The sequence below is a fragment of the Branchiostoma belcheri genome, unplaced genomic scaffold (genome assembly GCF_001625305.1).
Source record: "Branchiostoma belcheri isolate BF01 breed outbred unplaced genomic scaffold, Haploidv18h27 scaffold53, whole genome shotgun sequence".
NCBI lineage: Eukaryota > Metazoa > Chordata > Leptocardii > Amphioxiformes > Branchiostomatidae > Branchiostoma > Branchiostoma belcheri.
Window position 1 is genome coordinate 217,262 of NW_017804165.1, and position 18,215 is coordinate 235,476.

The window sequence follows — 18,215 nt, forward strand, 5'->3', positions numbered from 1 at the left end:
CTATCAGCAGCATGTCGCTTACTTCTTCTTACCTCGAGTTCTAATTTTAGCAAGTGTATATGTTTGGCTTTACTGTTGTCTGTGTAATGTCGATGTTTTCGCTTTTATGGGCGTGTCCTGATGCGACATGCACATCAATGTTCTTACTGATGCTACGTCTCATTTGCCAGCATACACCAAATAATCAGCATCGTTCAGATCTATCACTTGCTGTCTATTCAGGTTTACAGGCAAACAATCTCATACAGAACACATTAATCTACCCAACGGAACGAAAAAAACAATAAATTACTGTTTCCGACACGTCATAAGGGTAATTAAGATATCTGTTGTACTTTTATTTCAGACTGCCAGGTGGCGCTGCTCATATCAAAATTTTGACGCAACTTTATTGACCCGTTGCTTGGTAACGGAGTGACGTGAGACAAAATCTTTCTCAGAGATTGTTAGGGGATGTATATTCTTTCATTTAAGACCAAAATCTTAATACTTAATGGTTATTAAGGTCTCATTCATGTATTACTCCGAGTGTACCCCCTAAAAGAGTACCAAGTCAAAAACTAAACGGCTGTATGAACGAGTGTTTTTCTTGGTGAGAATTTCCCCTTTAGCCATCCCAACTGATGTAAAACATCAAAGCGGTGAAAGCTTGTTTGTAACTGATGAAATTAGGACGTAATTGTCGGCAGCCGCGCGCTAGGTCGGACGTGCACAGTCCAGTGTTGTGAGTTGTGCGGTCGAGGGTTTGCAGCGCGGGAGGGCCTCTTGCGGGCAGCCGCTAGTTGCAGTTTGTAAGTCCCATAAAAGGGGATTGTGTGTTTAGAAGTCGTTGGCAATTTTTTTATGAGACGTAGAGTAAGTGTGCTCAACATAGCATGAAAGATATCAATTGATTTAATGTAGGATCATAGGGAACACGGTCTCGTAAGTCACTCATTAATGCATGGTTTCTAATGTATGGAAAAAACTCATGAATGAGACCTTATGTCCAAGGCCCACTTACAGGGGAGCATCATGAGGGAAGTATGGTGGTGTCACGGTCAGCTGCCCCTGAACCAAAATTGGTTCCAGGTTTTGCTTGGGTGCAATCTGGGCATGTGAACTTTTCCCTGGCAATTTTTCAAAGTACAAAGAACCCTCAGTCAAAAGTTCCCAGGGAGGTACCAGACTGGTGATCTCAATTATTTTAGATATTAGACAAAGGTTTTTATTTCATGTTGATGAGAAGCGCTGCTATTATCCCATACATATGTACATACATACACAATACATATCTGCACAAACTAAGTGTACTACAGGTGTATACACAGAGACAAATTTGGAATGGAATGGATTTCAAACCATTGAAACAAATTTCTCTGTGAAAAGCCTATTATTAGACCAAGATAAGTCTTAAAAACTTAGACCAACTTGAAAGAGGAACACACATGCAAGACTGGATAAGTCATCCTTAGTGTAAATGGTATTTTGTACGTAATTTATGAGCAGCCAACTTGGATAAGGAAAGCTTATCTATAATCCAAGAAGCATGTACCCCTGTTTCATGGCCATGTGCATCTCATATGTGCTTTCAAGGTTAATTACTATGTTCTGGAGTTCATAGACTTTTATGGATCAATATTCATAATTTATAGCGAACCAACAATTGTCTGACATTGTACGGTCTCCTGGTTTGTAACAGGTGCTGCTATGGAAGCTTCTATCAAGGCACAAAAAAAGCTGAAAAAGACTTACTGTACCAAGTATAATTATTTAAGAGTACTTACAAAGTTGAATTTATTACACATTTCATAGGTGGACTACAGTCCTTGTTTGGACAGGACAGTAAAGTTAAACGTATAGGTATGTCTTATTCTTCCAGTTTCATTGGGATATACACCTGTTTTAGGAGTTTCTCTATTGGTTACAGGGATAGGTGGCAGCTTTCATTACTTAAAGCGATATGATGAAAGATTTTTGCGCCAAAACTGTAACTATAAAAAATCAAAGTTTTCTCATCTAGATTGTCAGTTTCAATAACTTTCAACATATCCAGCAACTCAGCACAGTGCAAGAATAAGTTGCACCAGGCCAGCTGTATTTTAGGAGGCTACTAAAAAGAATGTAAAGAAACAGCGGCTTTCGTTTGGATATCTTCAGCAGCTTCCAGCAGATTCTTGTGGCAACAACGTCATTATGAACCTAGGTAGGCTTATAGCGCAAGAAAATGTGTAAAACAACAATATTTAAAATAGTGAAAAATCCTACATAATATCGCTTTAAAAATCTACATATTATTACTCCATGTTGTTCCTCCTTACCGGTCTGTCGTGCAGATCCGAGGCCTGTGGCTCCTCCATCATCATCATCTGTCGGCCAGTCAGATCTCCTGGTTTCTAACGTCCGTCCTCCCTCCTTCCCTCACTCCCGTGCATATGCACCCCACTCAGCAGCTCGGTTGCTCAACCTCCTGAAGATTCAGAACAAAAAGAAAGAAAAAAAAATTTTTTTTTTGAGCCGAAAAAGTAGGACACAATACAAAGGAAAAATAAAACGATATTCACACAGTACATCAAAGAGATTCTTCACGACATTTCTCCATAAGCATGATACTGAAAAGATCTGGAAAATAGTGAGACATGAGACCACAATATCATGCATAGGATGAGGGCAAGAGAATCTGATGCAAAGTATGGACAGCTCCTATAACTGCAGTATCCAGGTCCCATGCCTTGAACAAAGATTTACCCCCTGAGAGTTTGAAGAGTGAATGTCCTAAAGCACATTTACCATGAAAAGGTATTACTATGTGCTCCATGCTGAGCATGTTTGTAAGAAATACAAATGGCGTACAAACAGTTCTGTTGAGAAACACAATGACAAGGACCAGGAGGCAACAAGCATGGCATCGTGCTTCAAACAAAGGACATACAAAGTTTGAATATGTACTGGCCATATAAGAAATACATAGAAACCATAGGACTTGCTTGCAAAGAGCAAAATTTATGTTGAAAAGAAAGTCTGAGTTCTAGAACTTTTTAGATAATCTAACTCACTCTGATATGCTTTCACTGTACCATGGTAAACCCATATTAGTATTGAAGGTCTTTCTTGGAGAAGCTCACATGCAGTCCAGTGTTTAGAGTAAACAGTTACACTCTAGTTTTCACAAATAAGTGTGTGGGTAGACAGTCTGACTTCGGCTAACACTTGCAAACACTGGGCAAAACTGACACTGTCATACAAAAGCAAAAGTTTGAATAGAGGTTTCTACGAATGAACTGTAAAATGCAAAATGAAATAGCTAAGTTGAAAGCTGTATTAATTTTAATTTGAAATACATCTATTTATTAACCTTTCTTTACAAATAAAATGATTTTAGGGCCTTTTTCTAAATACAATTTAAATATGCCTAGACTGCAGGTGATATTATAATAGGTGCAAAAGTAGCTTCCAAATATTCAAAACCTTTTATACTTATGCAAACAACATGGAATCCCCTTCCTGTTGGTAAGCTAAGCATGCATGAATTGAGGGTACCCTCCTTTGTTTGGCTTTCTTCTCACCCTTTGCTTATAAAACTGTAAGCCACAAACTGGCAGGTCACATTTTTGTCATACTTTTAACTTTCTTCAAAATACTGTCTCTGACAGGTACCAAGACAGCAAAGTGTACCTGAACAAAACAAACAACAATTATCTTTATTTTAAACTGAAAAATGCCCTGCCTCGTCTGTTTTAACACTACTCTTAGTCAGACATAGAAGTATATATCATAAATGTCTGATTAATAATTGTTGTTCTCATTCAGTATAAATTTCCCATGCAACTTTCCATAATCTCCCCGTGGTAAACCTCACTCCTCTTTCCAGGCACAGACTTTTGTTTATACTCCAGCTACGTGTAAACCTACATCGCACATAGACTCCATTTTTGGGACCCCTCGGCCGGCCTAATTATAACTCAAGTCACCTCCCATTTGGACATGTCTGAAGCCAGAGTACAGAGCAGCTGCAGCAGAAATGATCCTTGGCCTGGCTCAGAGTCAGCAAATCGCAGTTCAAGTCCACTCCAACTTCATATAAGAGCAAAAAATTTAGGTTCACAAGTACACTGGGAATTTTTCTATGTAGCTATGATCTTAATTCTTCACATCATTCATTAATCATAATTCTATCCACTTCTACTTTTTAATGCAGAATGTATTTAATCAAAATACAACTGAATTTCAGATTCAGTTCAACAGATCTAAATAATGCCAAGAATATTATCATTTTAGATGTCATTGCAATCCACTCTAGTATGCAGCACTGTAGTAGAATCAAACCTGTACACCATCACTGTATATCCAGGGCATTTTGTATCTGCTGTCATGCCTCCTTTCCCGCCAGATTTCTGGGGGAAGCCCATTGAAATCAGAGCCAGGCTGACCACTGTAAACACAGATACCCTACCCCAGCCCAGCTCCCCTATCCGCCTCTCTGTCTTGCTCCACAAAATACCACCTTCCAAATAAACAGCCTAGCCTTGCGATAAGTCTACAAATATAGCAGCAGCGCTGTCAGAGCCAAGGGATTGAGAACTAGTAAAGGCCTGAAAAGTAGTGGCAAAGACCAGGGGATACTACACTGCTGACAAGCAAACAAAATTACCTGTGAAAGAGAGACTTTCTCCCGTGTACTTGACACCTAGACATGACATGGTGTATTGCTTTCCCTTTTTTTTCATCCTATTTATTTTCGTGCAAATTTCAGTTCATAGTGCAACAACAGTGCCTATTAATTTGCAAGTTCTTGTTGGTTTTAAAACTCCCTGCTAAAACAGCAAAGTGTGAACTCCTGCTAAAACTACAAATAGGATTTAACTCAAGAACAGGGGAGAGCAGAAGGTAATGAGTGGACAGGAAAAATCCAGAAGTTGTGCCTTGAGAGCAACACTTGATCAGCAGACGTGACACGCTATGTTGGGTCTAAAGAAAATCAGCTCACCAGGAAAGTCCACCTTGCCTGCAAACAATGGCCAAAACTCTTTAGAAATATGCCGTACATAACATGGTAACTTTCATGTAGGAAAATTGGATGACTACACATTAAATATTGTCAGTTCCAGAAATGAGAGGAACATAACAATTTGTCGAAAAGGATACATTCCAACCAGCATTGGTATTGGGACATCAAGATATTACTTGTGTGTAAATTGGGTAAAGGAATATATCCTCAAAACCATGTATGATACGGCATTGAAAAAGTCTTGCATATGAATAAGTTGAAAATAATTCTGTTCCATTTTATGGCTCATTATCATTGAATTGAGACTAAAATATCTCCATGAAAAGTCGTGCATGGAACAAGCCAACAAGTGTAGGCATATACCAAAAACTGTCATAGATAGATGCCAGTGATGCCAACAGGCTTTGTTGGTTTCTGTTTTTGTTGTGAAATTGGAGCAAGCCCAGCTTTTGCTGGTAAATACTACCTGTGTCCAGGCAAGGGTTTCTCTATACCACAACTTTCTTTGTCAGGAAAATCCCTGGCAATTACTACATTCATCCAGACTATACAAACAGTAGGAACTTTGACATCTACTTCACTGTATGGTAACACATCCACATGTAGACCTATACATGGAGGCTACAAAAGTAAAACTGATCTGCAAGACTGAAATGAAGCCCCTTGAGACTTGGAAGGGGGGTTTCCTGAAAATATGACACCCAGACATGTTCCAGGGGTGTGAACAGTATGAATAGATAAGGCCATGCAGTCATTTACATAATAGTTCCTAACAGTTACACCAAGAAAACCTTTGGAAGAGTTACTTTAGGAACAAACAAGTACGAGGAGAACTGCTGCTTCAAACTCCTTACAATTAAAACTATTTGCCCTCCTGACAGTACCTTGATAGTACAGTATTACAATTTTAGAAAACTACACACATTCTATCATCTATCAAAAATGACAGATTTACAACCATGCAACAGCCATTATAATTTCTCTACCAAAATTAGCTAGAAACTCTGCTAGCTCTTCATTCAAAGTTTCTACACACTAAGAGCAATAAATTTTGTTTTTTAACCTGCATTTCAAAGTGGAAGTGTAGCACTAGGATAGTAAGAATAGTAACTAGATATGTTAACTACCACAGACAGTCCAGTATTTGGCACACAGCTGTTGCTATAAAGACTAAAGAGAGAAACCGCGGCACAAATACAGAACAAGTTAGGTTTGGAAAAGCTATCGTTACTGTACTAGTAGCACGGCCTTGTGGGCTGATCGAAATAATCCTGAGGGCTCTAATGTTTCCTCGGTGGAAATCCGAGCATCCTTACTATTGTTGTGATACAAGGTAGGGAAGAAGAGATATATGGTAGAACAAGAGCCTGGATTTCTGACTTCAACCTGTCTTACATAGTCTGTGCATGGTTCACAGCAACAACCCATACACAATCTGACCTGTAGGAAACTTTGAATGAGAGGACACTAAGCTGAAGATTTCAGGTAAACCACAGGGATACAAAAGATCTTCCTAAATTCTGTAACATTTGCTTTTGTATACAATGTAAAATCCCCTGTTGGTCTTCAATAAAATTAGAATTATTCATTTGCTGGCAATTTCAAAACACAGCCAAATTTTCAATCTTGATGTAATCATAGTTTTTTATTCATGAGTTTGAATGAATTCACCTACAGCCAGTGGTCAATACAAACTGCAAATATCAATACGCCAAAATAGGGACAGTTACTGATGAGGACAATAATTATTTGAAATTGACTGCATTAATCAAATGGATCATGTAATGATGCTCCAAACAACACAGAAGGATTATCATAACACTATTCCATATAGATTAATTCTTTTCACATCCTATAATCACACATATAAACACTACTTTTCACACCATGGCCAGCAGTACAGTTGGATTTAATGAGATTTTAATCAGGAAACCAATTTGATTCCTGCGAAAAGAGTAATTTCCTGTAACACTTGTGATAGACTTAAAACTGACACACCTAATACATTGTATTAGCAAGGCTCCTTGGTATTACAACATGGCATGTAAAGAGGATTTTCTTTGTTAGTAGCAACAGAAAGTGCATTTTCCCCAGAGTACAGCAGGCACTGTGCAAAAGTAAAGGTGTTTGCTACGTACTTTTTGAACTTAACTTTTCAAAGTAATTCAGTGTGATCAGGACAAAAATCAGACATACTGGAACTTTCTGTCATAATAATCTTGAAATTGAGTTTTGTTGTGTCCTTCACAGTACTAGTTTGGCTGTTTCTGAATTCCTTTCGGATATTTTCCTGACAGACTGCTTGGTTACACTACACTTGCTTTGCCCAAAGCTGTTTCTAGATCAACACACTCTACGGTAAACAACAAATATACTGAACCAGAAGTCACAAGAACCAAATGTTTGCAGTTTCAAACATGCAGAAGTTGCTCAAATCTTTATAATATCGTAAGACTGAGCGTTTACCAACTTTTTAAGGAGAAGTCACACAGTAGCCAACAGTTTGACAGCACCAGCATGTTAGCAACAGTTTGGACATAGCAACAAAAGGGATTGTCAAACCCAACCCACTAAGTAAACGAGACAAAATACAACAGCTAAAACTTGCCCATATTAAACTTCCAAATTTTGAAAAATGTTGATACAAAATTGTCAACTCAGTACATATAAGATATACAGTTGCCAGTTTATAAACCTAAAAGACTTGTCTATAGTTTTAATGTTAAAACCAACTGCTTGCTTTGTAGCTGCTACTACTAGTACTATAGTGTGTCCTTGTTGCACCTTGCTAAAACTCCCAACTATCTGACCTTCCACCAAGGTTGGTGTTTGAATGTTTGTATACAGTAGCTGCCAGCTGAAGCCCTTTAGGCACTATGGTTTTTCAATATTTTCGGCATGTCTTTACAAGGACATACACAGAAAGACACCCCCGTTCCCCATCTTCATTCTTTTTCTCATCTGGGACAAGAAGACCAGTATAACATTCTGACCTATGCAAGCTGGAACCACCCTGGAGTGAGTAGGTACACACATACCTCCCTAGAATAAAATAAGATGCTACCAAAAGACAGAAATTTTGGTACATCTGCTACTTGGTTCATGTTATGACTATCATCCGACTTACGTTTGATTATATTTTTTTTTCACAGCTTACTACTTCATGACCTTGATTAATAACTTACAAAAAAATGTCATTATAAGGCTAAATGGGCCTATTCTAATTAACCACTAGAGCATGCATGCAGCATACACATGCTTTCACTTCATCTTAAATAATACATTGACTTCGTCTTTGTGCTTTTATGGGGACAAAAATACCGAAAATGCCCGAGCAACAATTGGCCATTTCTGCGCCAGTCTGCCTGAGGTTCATCAAGAGAGGGCTTCTTGTTTTGACAGCAGTACTGTTCAAACTTTGCCTCCCTCTCCAATTACAAACACTGTCCCTATTTCCGTCCGCACAGAAACTTCACATTTTCTACCTCTCCTGCACGACATTTGGAGACGATGTTGAGGAAATGCTGAAGGTAGAGAGGGAAGAGGAAACGTTAGGAACTGAGCGGGCCGACCCGGGCCTCTGGAAGAAAGAAAACTTTGTTTTGACAGCCGCCGGCACTTGACAATCTAGCGGGACGGGCGGGCACACGTGCTCGCTACCATTTGTGTAGAGCCCATTCAGAACAAAAACCAACTCACATTTTACAAGAACACTGTAGATAAAAAGATATCATAAATCCTTGTATTTACAAGTTGCCCATAATCCAAACTTAAGCCGCCTAAACAATGTACAATAGTGAAAAGGCCGAGCGAACTTATTTTCTTACTTCCACACAGCTACAAGTGCACACATATTTTACTCGCTTGAGATAGCGGAACTCATGGTTTTTGATTGACTGTAGATTCGTTTGCAAAGTCTGTATGCCTTCCCACGCTCTTGTTTACTCCTTAATTGTCCCAGTTTCACACAGGCTAGGCAGAAATCTCCCTAAATCCAACAAGATCCCTTAAAAATCCCACAAAAACATCCAAAGTTGGTGGCGCGTCGTCTGCAGTGGAAGGAAGACATGGCGGGTCATGATGGTGAATGACAGCTTCGGGAAGCGAAGCTGCATTGCCTGCAGAAGTTCTCGGCAGATTTGCATTCGTCCTACAAACCCCGAGCCAAGTAAGTCAGGGGTTAGATCTGCACAAGAACCTTTAAGAATAGATAATTTCTGAAGGATCAGAAAGTTACGTTACTAACTTTTTCACGGTAGCAACGCAACATAGCGGACCGTCCCATTTACTGTACCTGTATGCCGGCAAACCGAACACGCGTTCCAATAAATGTGATTTCTGAGCGCCCTTCGACCTACACGACCAGACTGATGAGACCATGAGATGACAGAGACTATAAACACTTGTAAATAATCCAGAAGATGGGTAACAAATCTCGTGACAATATAGAAAACCCCAGGCTTGCGAAGCGCGCTTCACAACAGGTTCAGCCCTCCCTTGCCTGAGACGTCGAGACCTCACTCACCTCGCTCTGCTTCTCGGCTTCCACACGCTGTCACGAACCCTATGCAGCCTTCCTGTGGCTCCTGTAGCCGGCTAGGATCTTCAGTAACGTCCCGGTATGGTCAGTTCGACTGATCAGAGCCAGGATTTACCTAAAAACGCAAAGAAATCCAGAATTCTGTTCAGAAAATTTTCTAAAATTTCGCCATTCCTCGACCCGCGCGCGCAAGGATCCACGGGACAGAAACACAGGCGGACTGATATTGTTTTGCTTTGGACGCTTCACCCCCGGTAAACAAAGTAGTTTCCTCGGGCAGCGCCGCTGTGAGTAGTACTGCATGAGCTATACAATACTTTGTTACTGGAGGAGGCTACCACATCGGAAGCGATACGAATTTTATTCGTGGAATCCATACCAAAAGAGAAATAATAATACACAAACTGAGAAAGAAGGAGAGGAAAGAGAACTTAGAGGAGTTTTTTAAGCAAAATAAGCAATGGCCATACCATGGAGATACGAGAAAAATGAAAATATGTCTCTTTTAGGGTGGAAATGATTTGCATCAATGAGTTGCCTGAGGATGTAGTCAGACAAAAATGGAGTTCGGAACACAAGCGCTAATGTACTAAGTATCAAATTTGATTTTTTTAAAGTCTGATTTGCACTAGCACTGGATGATTCAATGAGGATTATATTGTATACTAGGTCTTACAAGTCAGATGGTAATGAATTAATTACAAACCAATTGCTAAGTGTTTTATCTATCTATTTATTTATCTTACCAACCTATTATCTAATTATTGTTTTTTTTTTCAATGTTACGCCCTTATAAGTACGTGATCTCCTTCGGGTACATGCAAAAGTTGCCTTGTCCCCGACGACCAGTGTCGCGTCGGCCATAAGACTAGGTACTAGTGATCTCCAAGCAGATCCTAGGGTGGCAAAAGACGTGGCGTGTTGGACCATCTCTGGCCAATGGATACTGCCCGGCCAATTTGATACTGTCTTTTGCCACCCTAGGATCTGCTTGAACTACTAGTACTACTAAGGTAGGTAGGTAGGTAAAAGTTGCACGGCTGTTTCAATCTACAATTTTGAACCCACTTGCAGTGTTTCCCCCCAATGTGCCCAAGGTTGATGGGTTGCTCGCGGCAGCCACCAAAGACTTCGGCGTCGTGAAACATTTCACGGCAACTTAATGATCTGATGAGTAATCGAAGCATTACTTTTTACACATCGCCGTTATGTTCACATCATTGTTCATTCAAACTTTTACACGCTGCTCATGATTGAAGGACTCCTTTCCACAAACTCTGATAAAGATTTCTAAAATGTATACACGCTGTCGAGTCCGATCAGAATGCATGAGTATCATAACTTCAGCTTGTTTTTTGTGTACGAAGTTTCAAGTTTGTTTGAGGTTTTCGCATGATGTTCGAATAAATTCAATAGCTATATTTCCTCTGAAAAAAATGCTGCCAAGTAGTAAATGGTGACTGTTCGACGCGTTTTATCGACCGGCGTGTAACAGAAAGAAGTAATAATTCGGAAACTTGATCGGCCCACGGTCACGTTCGACTGTTAATATTCCCATCAAAAGTAGTTAGTCGCAATTCCCCTGGGCGTAACAAGCAAGGCTGAGTGAAAAAACGCTCCGACAGATTGAAAACCGCATAAATCACAGACAAAAAAGCTGGTAAAAGGCGTTTTATTTTTCCCGAGGCGGCTCGTGGGAAGGCTGGCGGGAGACTTTGAAGTCAGACCCGGGAGACCCGGTGCGTGACACGGCGAAAGATAACGGAGTTGGTCGATAATTGCGCCAGTTACCGTCCGACACGCTTTCCCGCCAAAATTGCACGGTGACGATGTATGGAATGTGAGAGCTCTCAGGAGATTAGGTCGGGGTGACGGTGGGTGAGAGAGTTAGGGAAATCGGCACAGGGTTCAGCAAGGAGTGAGACCAGCACCAGACATCTAGGAAATACTTACTGACTTAGCTATAAAAAAAATTACAAAATATCATGCTTTTTTTATGTGAATACATCAATTATAACTTTCATGATTTTTCAACTCGTGAACAGCTCAACTGTTGATGGCTTTTGTGTTATTTTCATTACCTTTTATGGCCTTTGCTTAATTGTAATCAAACTCGCAAATTACATGTAGGTAAATGGCGATGCATTTCCTGGTAAAATAAATAAATGAAATCAATGTTTTGCCAAACTGCTGTGATGTTGACACTCAAGGATTAATGTTTCAAGTGATGTAGATTGAAATTGTAAGTATTGTGGTAAGTATTGTGGCGAGGCCGAGGGGAGTGTAAAATACCGACGGTCAAAATTACTTAAGAAAGCAATCAGTAGTATTAGTACCCATTACGTACAACAAACCAGATTGATTGTCTGGGAAAAAATTATATCCTAGTCTACAAGGACCCACAAGGTCCATGCACAATTGCCTGCATCGTCCCATACGACGGTCAAGATTAATTTCCAAGCAGATCATACGGTGGCAATTTCTTAGGCAGTGTCCAGTGGCTAATGGAGTGGACTCTCCTCTTGCCAATGGATACTGTCTTGCCACCGTGCGATCTGCTTGGAGAACAGGTCAAGATTGCGGTTTCCCGCCGAAATCACAAGTCATCTGTCAGGAAGCAATCTTCCTCTGAAGGAGTCGGTCAGGAGCACTGTGAGGGAGTGGGCAAGAAGGACAGGAAGGCAGTTTGCCCAAGATAACGTCCTGTACTGCCTGACAGGATCTCAAGCACGACATTTAACGTCCGACACGGTTTCCCGCCAAAACTGTACGCCGACCACGTCTGGTATGTGGAACTCCCCTTGAAGATAAGGGCAGCGCAGGAGTTTGGCACGACTTCAAACGGGCAACGAAACTGCCTGAAATTCCCTTGATCCGCTCCCGGCAAGATTCCACTTCTGTTTGTGCAGTTAGGGCGCTAGGGGGCGCTGCAAGGAGGGGTGATGAAATTAAAGGCATCCAATGCAGTTTCAGGGCGGCAAATCGAAAAACTATTCTAGATGTGTAAATATGTCTGATATTGACATTTTCGTCATCATCACACACTTAAAGTGTTTGAAATAGCTCAAAAACAAGCTACATGATGCGCCTCTTTATTTTTTTTGTACCATCCAAAACTATAGCTAGAATTAGCCTATGATAGTTTTCTGTCAGTGACAGCGCATTTTTACCTCACAGATATCAGTATGCTATGGGATAGGGTTGATTCAACTTAATGTATTAAAAGGATGACCAGAAAATGGACTTTGAAAATCCAGTTTTGCCACCCTGAAATTGCACTGGATGCCTTTAATTAACAGGCTGACCATGTAAAATAACTTCGGGCTTACTTTTCCTTCGAAATATAAGATGTTTTGAAATGCTTCAAAGGGACATGATGAATGATTCTATGTTTCAATTCACTGGTCTCATGAAAAGAACATTTTCTTTTTGTTTCATTTCTCTGTGCTGCCGCGCGCATGCGGTTTCTTTTGTAGTAGTCATGCGAAATCAAATTCAAAGCGTTCTTTCGGCGGCCGATTCAGTATTTGTTCATTTTTCTTTGTCAAAACAAGACCGCTCCTTTTATTTGGAGGAGGAAGAGGAACCATTTCTTTTCACCTGTTGCCACAGGAAGTTCTGTGGTCAGAGATGTATATCTGACGTGACTGTGGGTGGATAGTTGTGCCGCGTATGTTCTGTGTCATCAACGTTACAGTTTTCTTCTCCTCTGAGTTACTTACATGGAAAAAAAACTAAACAATTCCGATGACAATTTTGGTCATCAAAAGATGGTGGTGGGCATGACTTTTCTTTTTCAGTGTTATCTGACTCCGTTTTCCCGGGAATCTGTACCTGTATCGGTACGAGTATAGCCGGTTAGCTGTATCTGTACATCCGGTATAACCGCCCTTCGGCGTAACGCACCAGCTTCTGTATCTGTATAGCCGGCATAACCGTCCTCCTGCGCAACACACCAGCTTCCATCCAGATGAGTCGACCTCTGTATCCCTTAAGTTCCACTTTTATACGGAAAATTAAGCACGTTCTATTGCAGGTCACCTTGGTGGCCGCGTGACTAGGCCATGGGATGACAGGGGAGTGCAACTGTTAAATTCACAGATAAGTAAGATGTGCAGAAAGGGTGAGAATTCCTGCGGGATCAGTTACTACCTGTCCTGGTGCACCTGTTGACAGGCCCCGGGATGTATTTAAGTTAACTCCCATTATTCTGAAAGCCTTTCGGATCCGGAGGTCATCTTATTTCTTTGAATGATATGTAATGTTTTATTCAGTTTATATGCGTGCATGACAAAAGTATTTTCTTTGTATAAATTGAATATGATATATCAGAATTAAGAAGAAGATTTCCAGAAGTCTTTAAGTTATCGTGGCATTTTTTTCTTCATTTTTACAATGCGATTAGTGTGGTTTTCGAGTTTCTACTTTGTAAAAAAAAATCAATCATATTTCATTTAAACTTGAAAAGAAGAAGGCTTAAACGTCGATCAATTTGACTGGAATTAAGTGTTCTAACGCGACCTTCTATCGAGGGTTATTTGGGCACCCCACAAATAATTGATATTTCAATAATGACTATTTCTTTGATGTGTGGGAAAGGTTGCTACAAACGTTACCGCGTTTTTCCCGCTGTGTGCACGCAGTATTTGTTCGTACCGAAGCGTAGCCCGGCTGTCTTCAGTAGTGCCCACGCCTCCCGCCGGCTAGAAGAACAGTCAGCGCCCGCCTCACCTCCGACACGCTAAATTAGGACCCAGTCACCTGGCTGTTTCTTATTACTCTTTCATCTTTTTCTATAGATGAACATCTTTATATCTATTGATAACCGCGTGCTTTCTTCTTGTGGTCTTTTTTTTTTTATCAGGCATTTCACTGGCGACGAGCATCCGGTAGGATGGTTTCACCTGTTCTTGTTTTCTTGTGCCTCTAAAATTGAAGTTTCAAACTGTTCAAAATATCTTTAACATATCAACAATTGTAATCTTTAACATATGAACATTTGTAGTAAAGTTCCGTTAATCGCTGTTGACGCTCTTTTGGCTGGTCTGTACCCTTTTCGTAACTATATCACTGTCATGAAATCCGTTTTTATGGTGTTTTACTTAGGGAGTGGCATCAGCTGGTCTGATCTGATCATACAGAATCGTCAAGGGACATAAATTGTCTCGGCCTATAGCGACAATATGCGAGGACTGCTCTGTAAGAAATAAAATTACATCAACTGTACAGGTTAAAGTCATCCTGTTCTCGTCTTACCGTGCACCGTTTTACAACAGGTGGTCATACATATAGCGTCTACAGTACATCTCTAGTACGAATTTCACGAATGGTCCACACAATGTGACAACGGGTGGCAAGTCAAACCCCCGGTGGCTACCTTACGCCCGTCTTACGTACACGAAGCACATGTCACCGAGTCCACCAGTAACTAGAGTGTCCGAGGCAGAAGAATAGGCCCTCGGGAAAGCCTACACCGTAATTGCAAACCTACCTGGGGTCGCCCTGCCCCCGACACCTCAGCCAATTTACCGGTGCGCCGAACTCTGTTTGTCCTTTGGATTCCGAGGGCCCATTTTCGTCTCAGGATACAAGCTGTCCAAAACAACCAACAAACGAACTGCAGCGAACTAGAAAATGGCGTTGACCATGGCGCAAAGGTACTCCATGTCGCCTCATTAGTTCCAGGGCAGCTAATTGCTATCTCTATCTGTCAGTCCAGTTAGGGGGTACTGGTAATCTAGAGCCTAGGTTCTAGCTACTACCTGTTAGAGAGACCTTCTGGTATTAACGATTGTACGTGATTCCTTTTCTTCTCAAATGCGTCGTGCGTAAGTTAGTGAAACACACCTGCAATACTTTACTGAGCAATGTCACGTAAGTTCGGACAATGATTTCGATAGTTCCAGAACTTTTGAAGAACAGAACTACGATGCGCAGACCGTATGATAATGCTGGGATTCTGGTGATATTTGCTGGTGAGAAAGGAGCACCAGCAGTCCCGCACCTGGCCTCACACGTTCGCCGCAGATGGATACTAGTACAAATCGACAGTGACTCACCTTCGCGATCAGAACAAATTTTGAAACCATAAGTAAACAAAAAATTGTTACAACTGTTCAATTTTGCCAGCGAAGTATTGCGATTTTCACCACAAGTTGCGCTTGTAGTTGAGAAACGGTACTTACATGTACGTACATGTAGGTCGATGCTCCTGGAAGAACATGTAATATCACTGGTCTTTGTTTCTTTAATCTTAAATGAGGCGGTACACGTTTGCTAACATCAAATGCATATGTTTGAAAAATATTGATTTAATCCATTCATACAATCGTCTCTACAGCTTTTAATCGGAAAGAATAATTTTATCACTCCTGGTACGGCACGGAAACTAAAAAGTTGTATTTCGGGGTACATGCGTGGACAAACAGCAATGCAACAGTTGTTCTTATGTATTCATCAATACATCTGTAGTTTATTTTCTTGTAAATTTCGAGTTCACTTCACGCCCATATTCTTGTGTCACCGCAGAAAACGCAAATGGTGCTATGTACTGTTATGTCGGTGAGATTGCTTCGAAAGCACACTTCGACTACAGTTTTCTAAAAAAAACACATAGTTTATAACCGCTACAACATCCAACAAGGATGTAACAGTAAAATAGCTCAGCGGAGAAAATAGCTTATACTTAAAAACGTCGATAAAAGGATATGGAAACCATATAAAACTCGACAGTACATAGCTTATTTTACTTTCGATAAAAGTATATTGAAACCACGTATAGTCTGTACAAATGTTACCAGACAGAACATGTGTCTGTAAACCGTGATAAAGCTACAGGTGTTCAAGTTTTGTAAGGCTCTGTTGCTACACACACTTCACAGTTTTGTTTGAGCAGTGAATATTCGTTCTCCGAAATAATTCATGGATTCCTGCGTTTAACGAGGGTTGTGCACACTGCGAAATGTGTCTAAACAGGAAACAGCAGGTGCGCCCAGGTGTTTGTATTGCCTGCAATAACGATGATTGAAATCTGCTTGCGAAGATCTATAATGAGGAAGTGTTCTATCATCAAGGGTTGTGCTTTTAAGATAAGAAAAGATTCGTTGAACCATGGATGGACAGGTGTGAGGAGATTTGGGTGCCCTCGAGTGTTATCCATGGCGGGAAATCATGATGGACGAGAAATCGCCACAAACATCAGACAACAGCGGTCTGTATTTCACGACAAGCATCGGTGTTGGTAGTTACAGAGAAAAGCAAAATGACGTCTGGAACAGGGAGTGTATCGTGGGGCCAGTTAGTTGTCGTCTCAAAAGATATCATTTTCCGACCACAGATAAAGAGATCCCCGAGTTTTGAGATGCAGATAGGGTGTCGCCGACCAAGCGTCCAGATGCCCACAACAGAATACAGATATACGGGCAGGTATACAGGTATCCTGTATAGTCAGATGCAACAGAATAGTTTACTAATACAAAGCGCGGACCGAGGCCAGACAGTTTACTATTACTCCCAGTAAGCTAACCCGCATGGTAAGGCACACTTGGATTGGCTTACCTGAGTCTTCAGGTGTGCACTACTCCACAGGCGCAGGTAAGTACAGATTTCAGGTGAGCTACCTGGAGAGAGAGCCCGCCTTTCGCAGGTGAGAACGGGCAGGTGTGGTGTTGGAGCTACGGTAGGTCCGTACCTGAGAGAAAGGTAGATAACGGTGCTGCGGCAGGGCGGGAGGTGGAGGGGAGGAGCCTGTCGGGGGGCATAAACACCGCAGCCAGATGATTGACAGCCAGTCAGCCGACATTTTGTCCTTGGGCAGTAAGTTTCCTATATCTGACAAAATTGCACGATTTTCACAAGTTATCGTGAGAGATGTTAGAGTTGGTGTAGAATGTCGACATTTTTTAATCTCTGTATCGAAAATGGTTGTACTTATGCAGCCTCCACCAGGCCTTCCTATGGGGGTACGGATGCTAGAATTCGGTACAAAAACGGGAAATAGTTGGCCAGGAGAGTCAGTCAGCGATAGGGTTAAATGAACACTACGCTGGCTAGACTTCCCTAGCTAGTCAATTATTCTGCCTATTGGCTAAATTTTACCTTTTTTTTTAACACGCGTTGTTAGTTTGGTGCAGACTAGTACTTAAGCCAGGTAGAAGATCGCCAACTATGCTAAAGGTCGACATGAACTACTAGATCCGACAAATGGTATCTAACATAAGACCTGGCTACCACTTTTTTTACCACTTCAGTATATGTGTAATTTTTATCGACCAATCCTTTCAAAAGGGTTTAAACAAATTGCTAAAAAGTTTAGATAGACAGCAGATCGCACTGAAAGTTCAGGTCTAGTGCAGTATCCAAGCCACGAAAATTTCTGTCATATTGTAACGTTATACCTATAAACTATGAAATAGGGACAGATGCTGGAAGATTTATCAAAGTAATCTTTCCTCTTGTTTTTATCATCAAAGTAATAATTGTTAAGCAAATGAAGTATTTGAAACCAGTCATGATCTAAGCTTTAAAGTCATGTAATCAGCGAGGAACTTCCAATAAGATCCACATATCAAAGGTCTTTTAAATGTTCCTCTCTTTTCCTATCATGTGGATGCTTCAGGCAATTTAGACATCACGATGGCGAATCTACAAAGGCGTCACAAGGGGGAAACATCCAAGGAAAATTTGTCT

At 40.9% G+C, this 18,215-nt stretch overlaps 1 protein-coding gene across 18 annotated transcripts in view; it reads right to left on the reverse strand.

The window, feature by feature from the left end:
* The window catches only part of LOC109480899 (eyes absent homolog 1-like), a 120,042-nt gene extending 102,799 nt beyond the window's left edge, over nt 1–17,243 (reverse strand). For 13 of the 18 annotated variants that reach the window (XM_019783263.1, XM_019783250.1, XM_019783247.1 and 10 more), the window contains exons 1-2: nt 9,513–9,750; nt 2,301–2,449 (exon numbers count right to left, since the gene is read on the reverse strand). In XM_019783263.1, the coding sequence (XP_019638822.1) occupies nt 2,301–2,348 (48 nt within the window). In that variant the 5' untranslated portion in view covers nt 2,349–2,449; nt 9,513–9,750. Of the gene's footprint in view, nt 1–2,300; nt 2,450–9,512; nt 9,752–17,084 lie in introns of those variants that run through there. The other 5 variants (XM_019783254.1, XM_019783248.1, XM_019783259.1 and 2 more) reach the window with 3 other exon arrangements.
* Between the last annotated feature and the right edge of the window lie 972 nt (nt 17,244–18,215).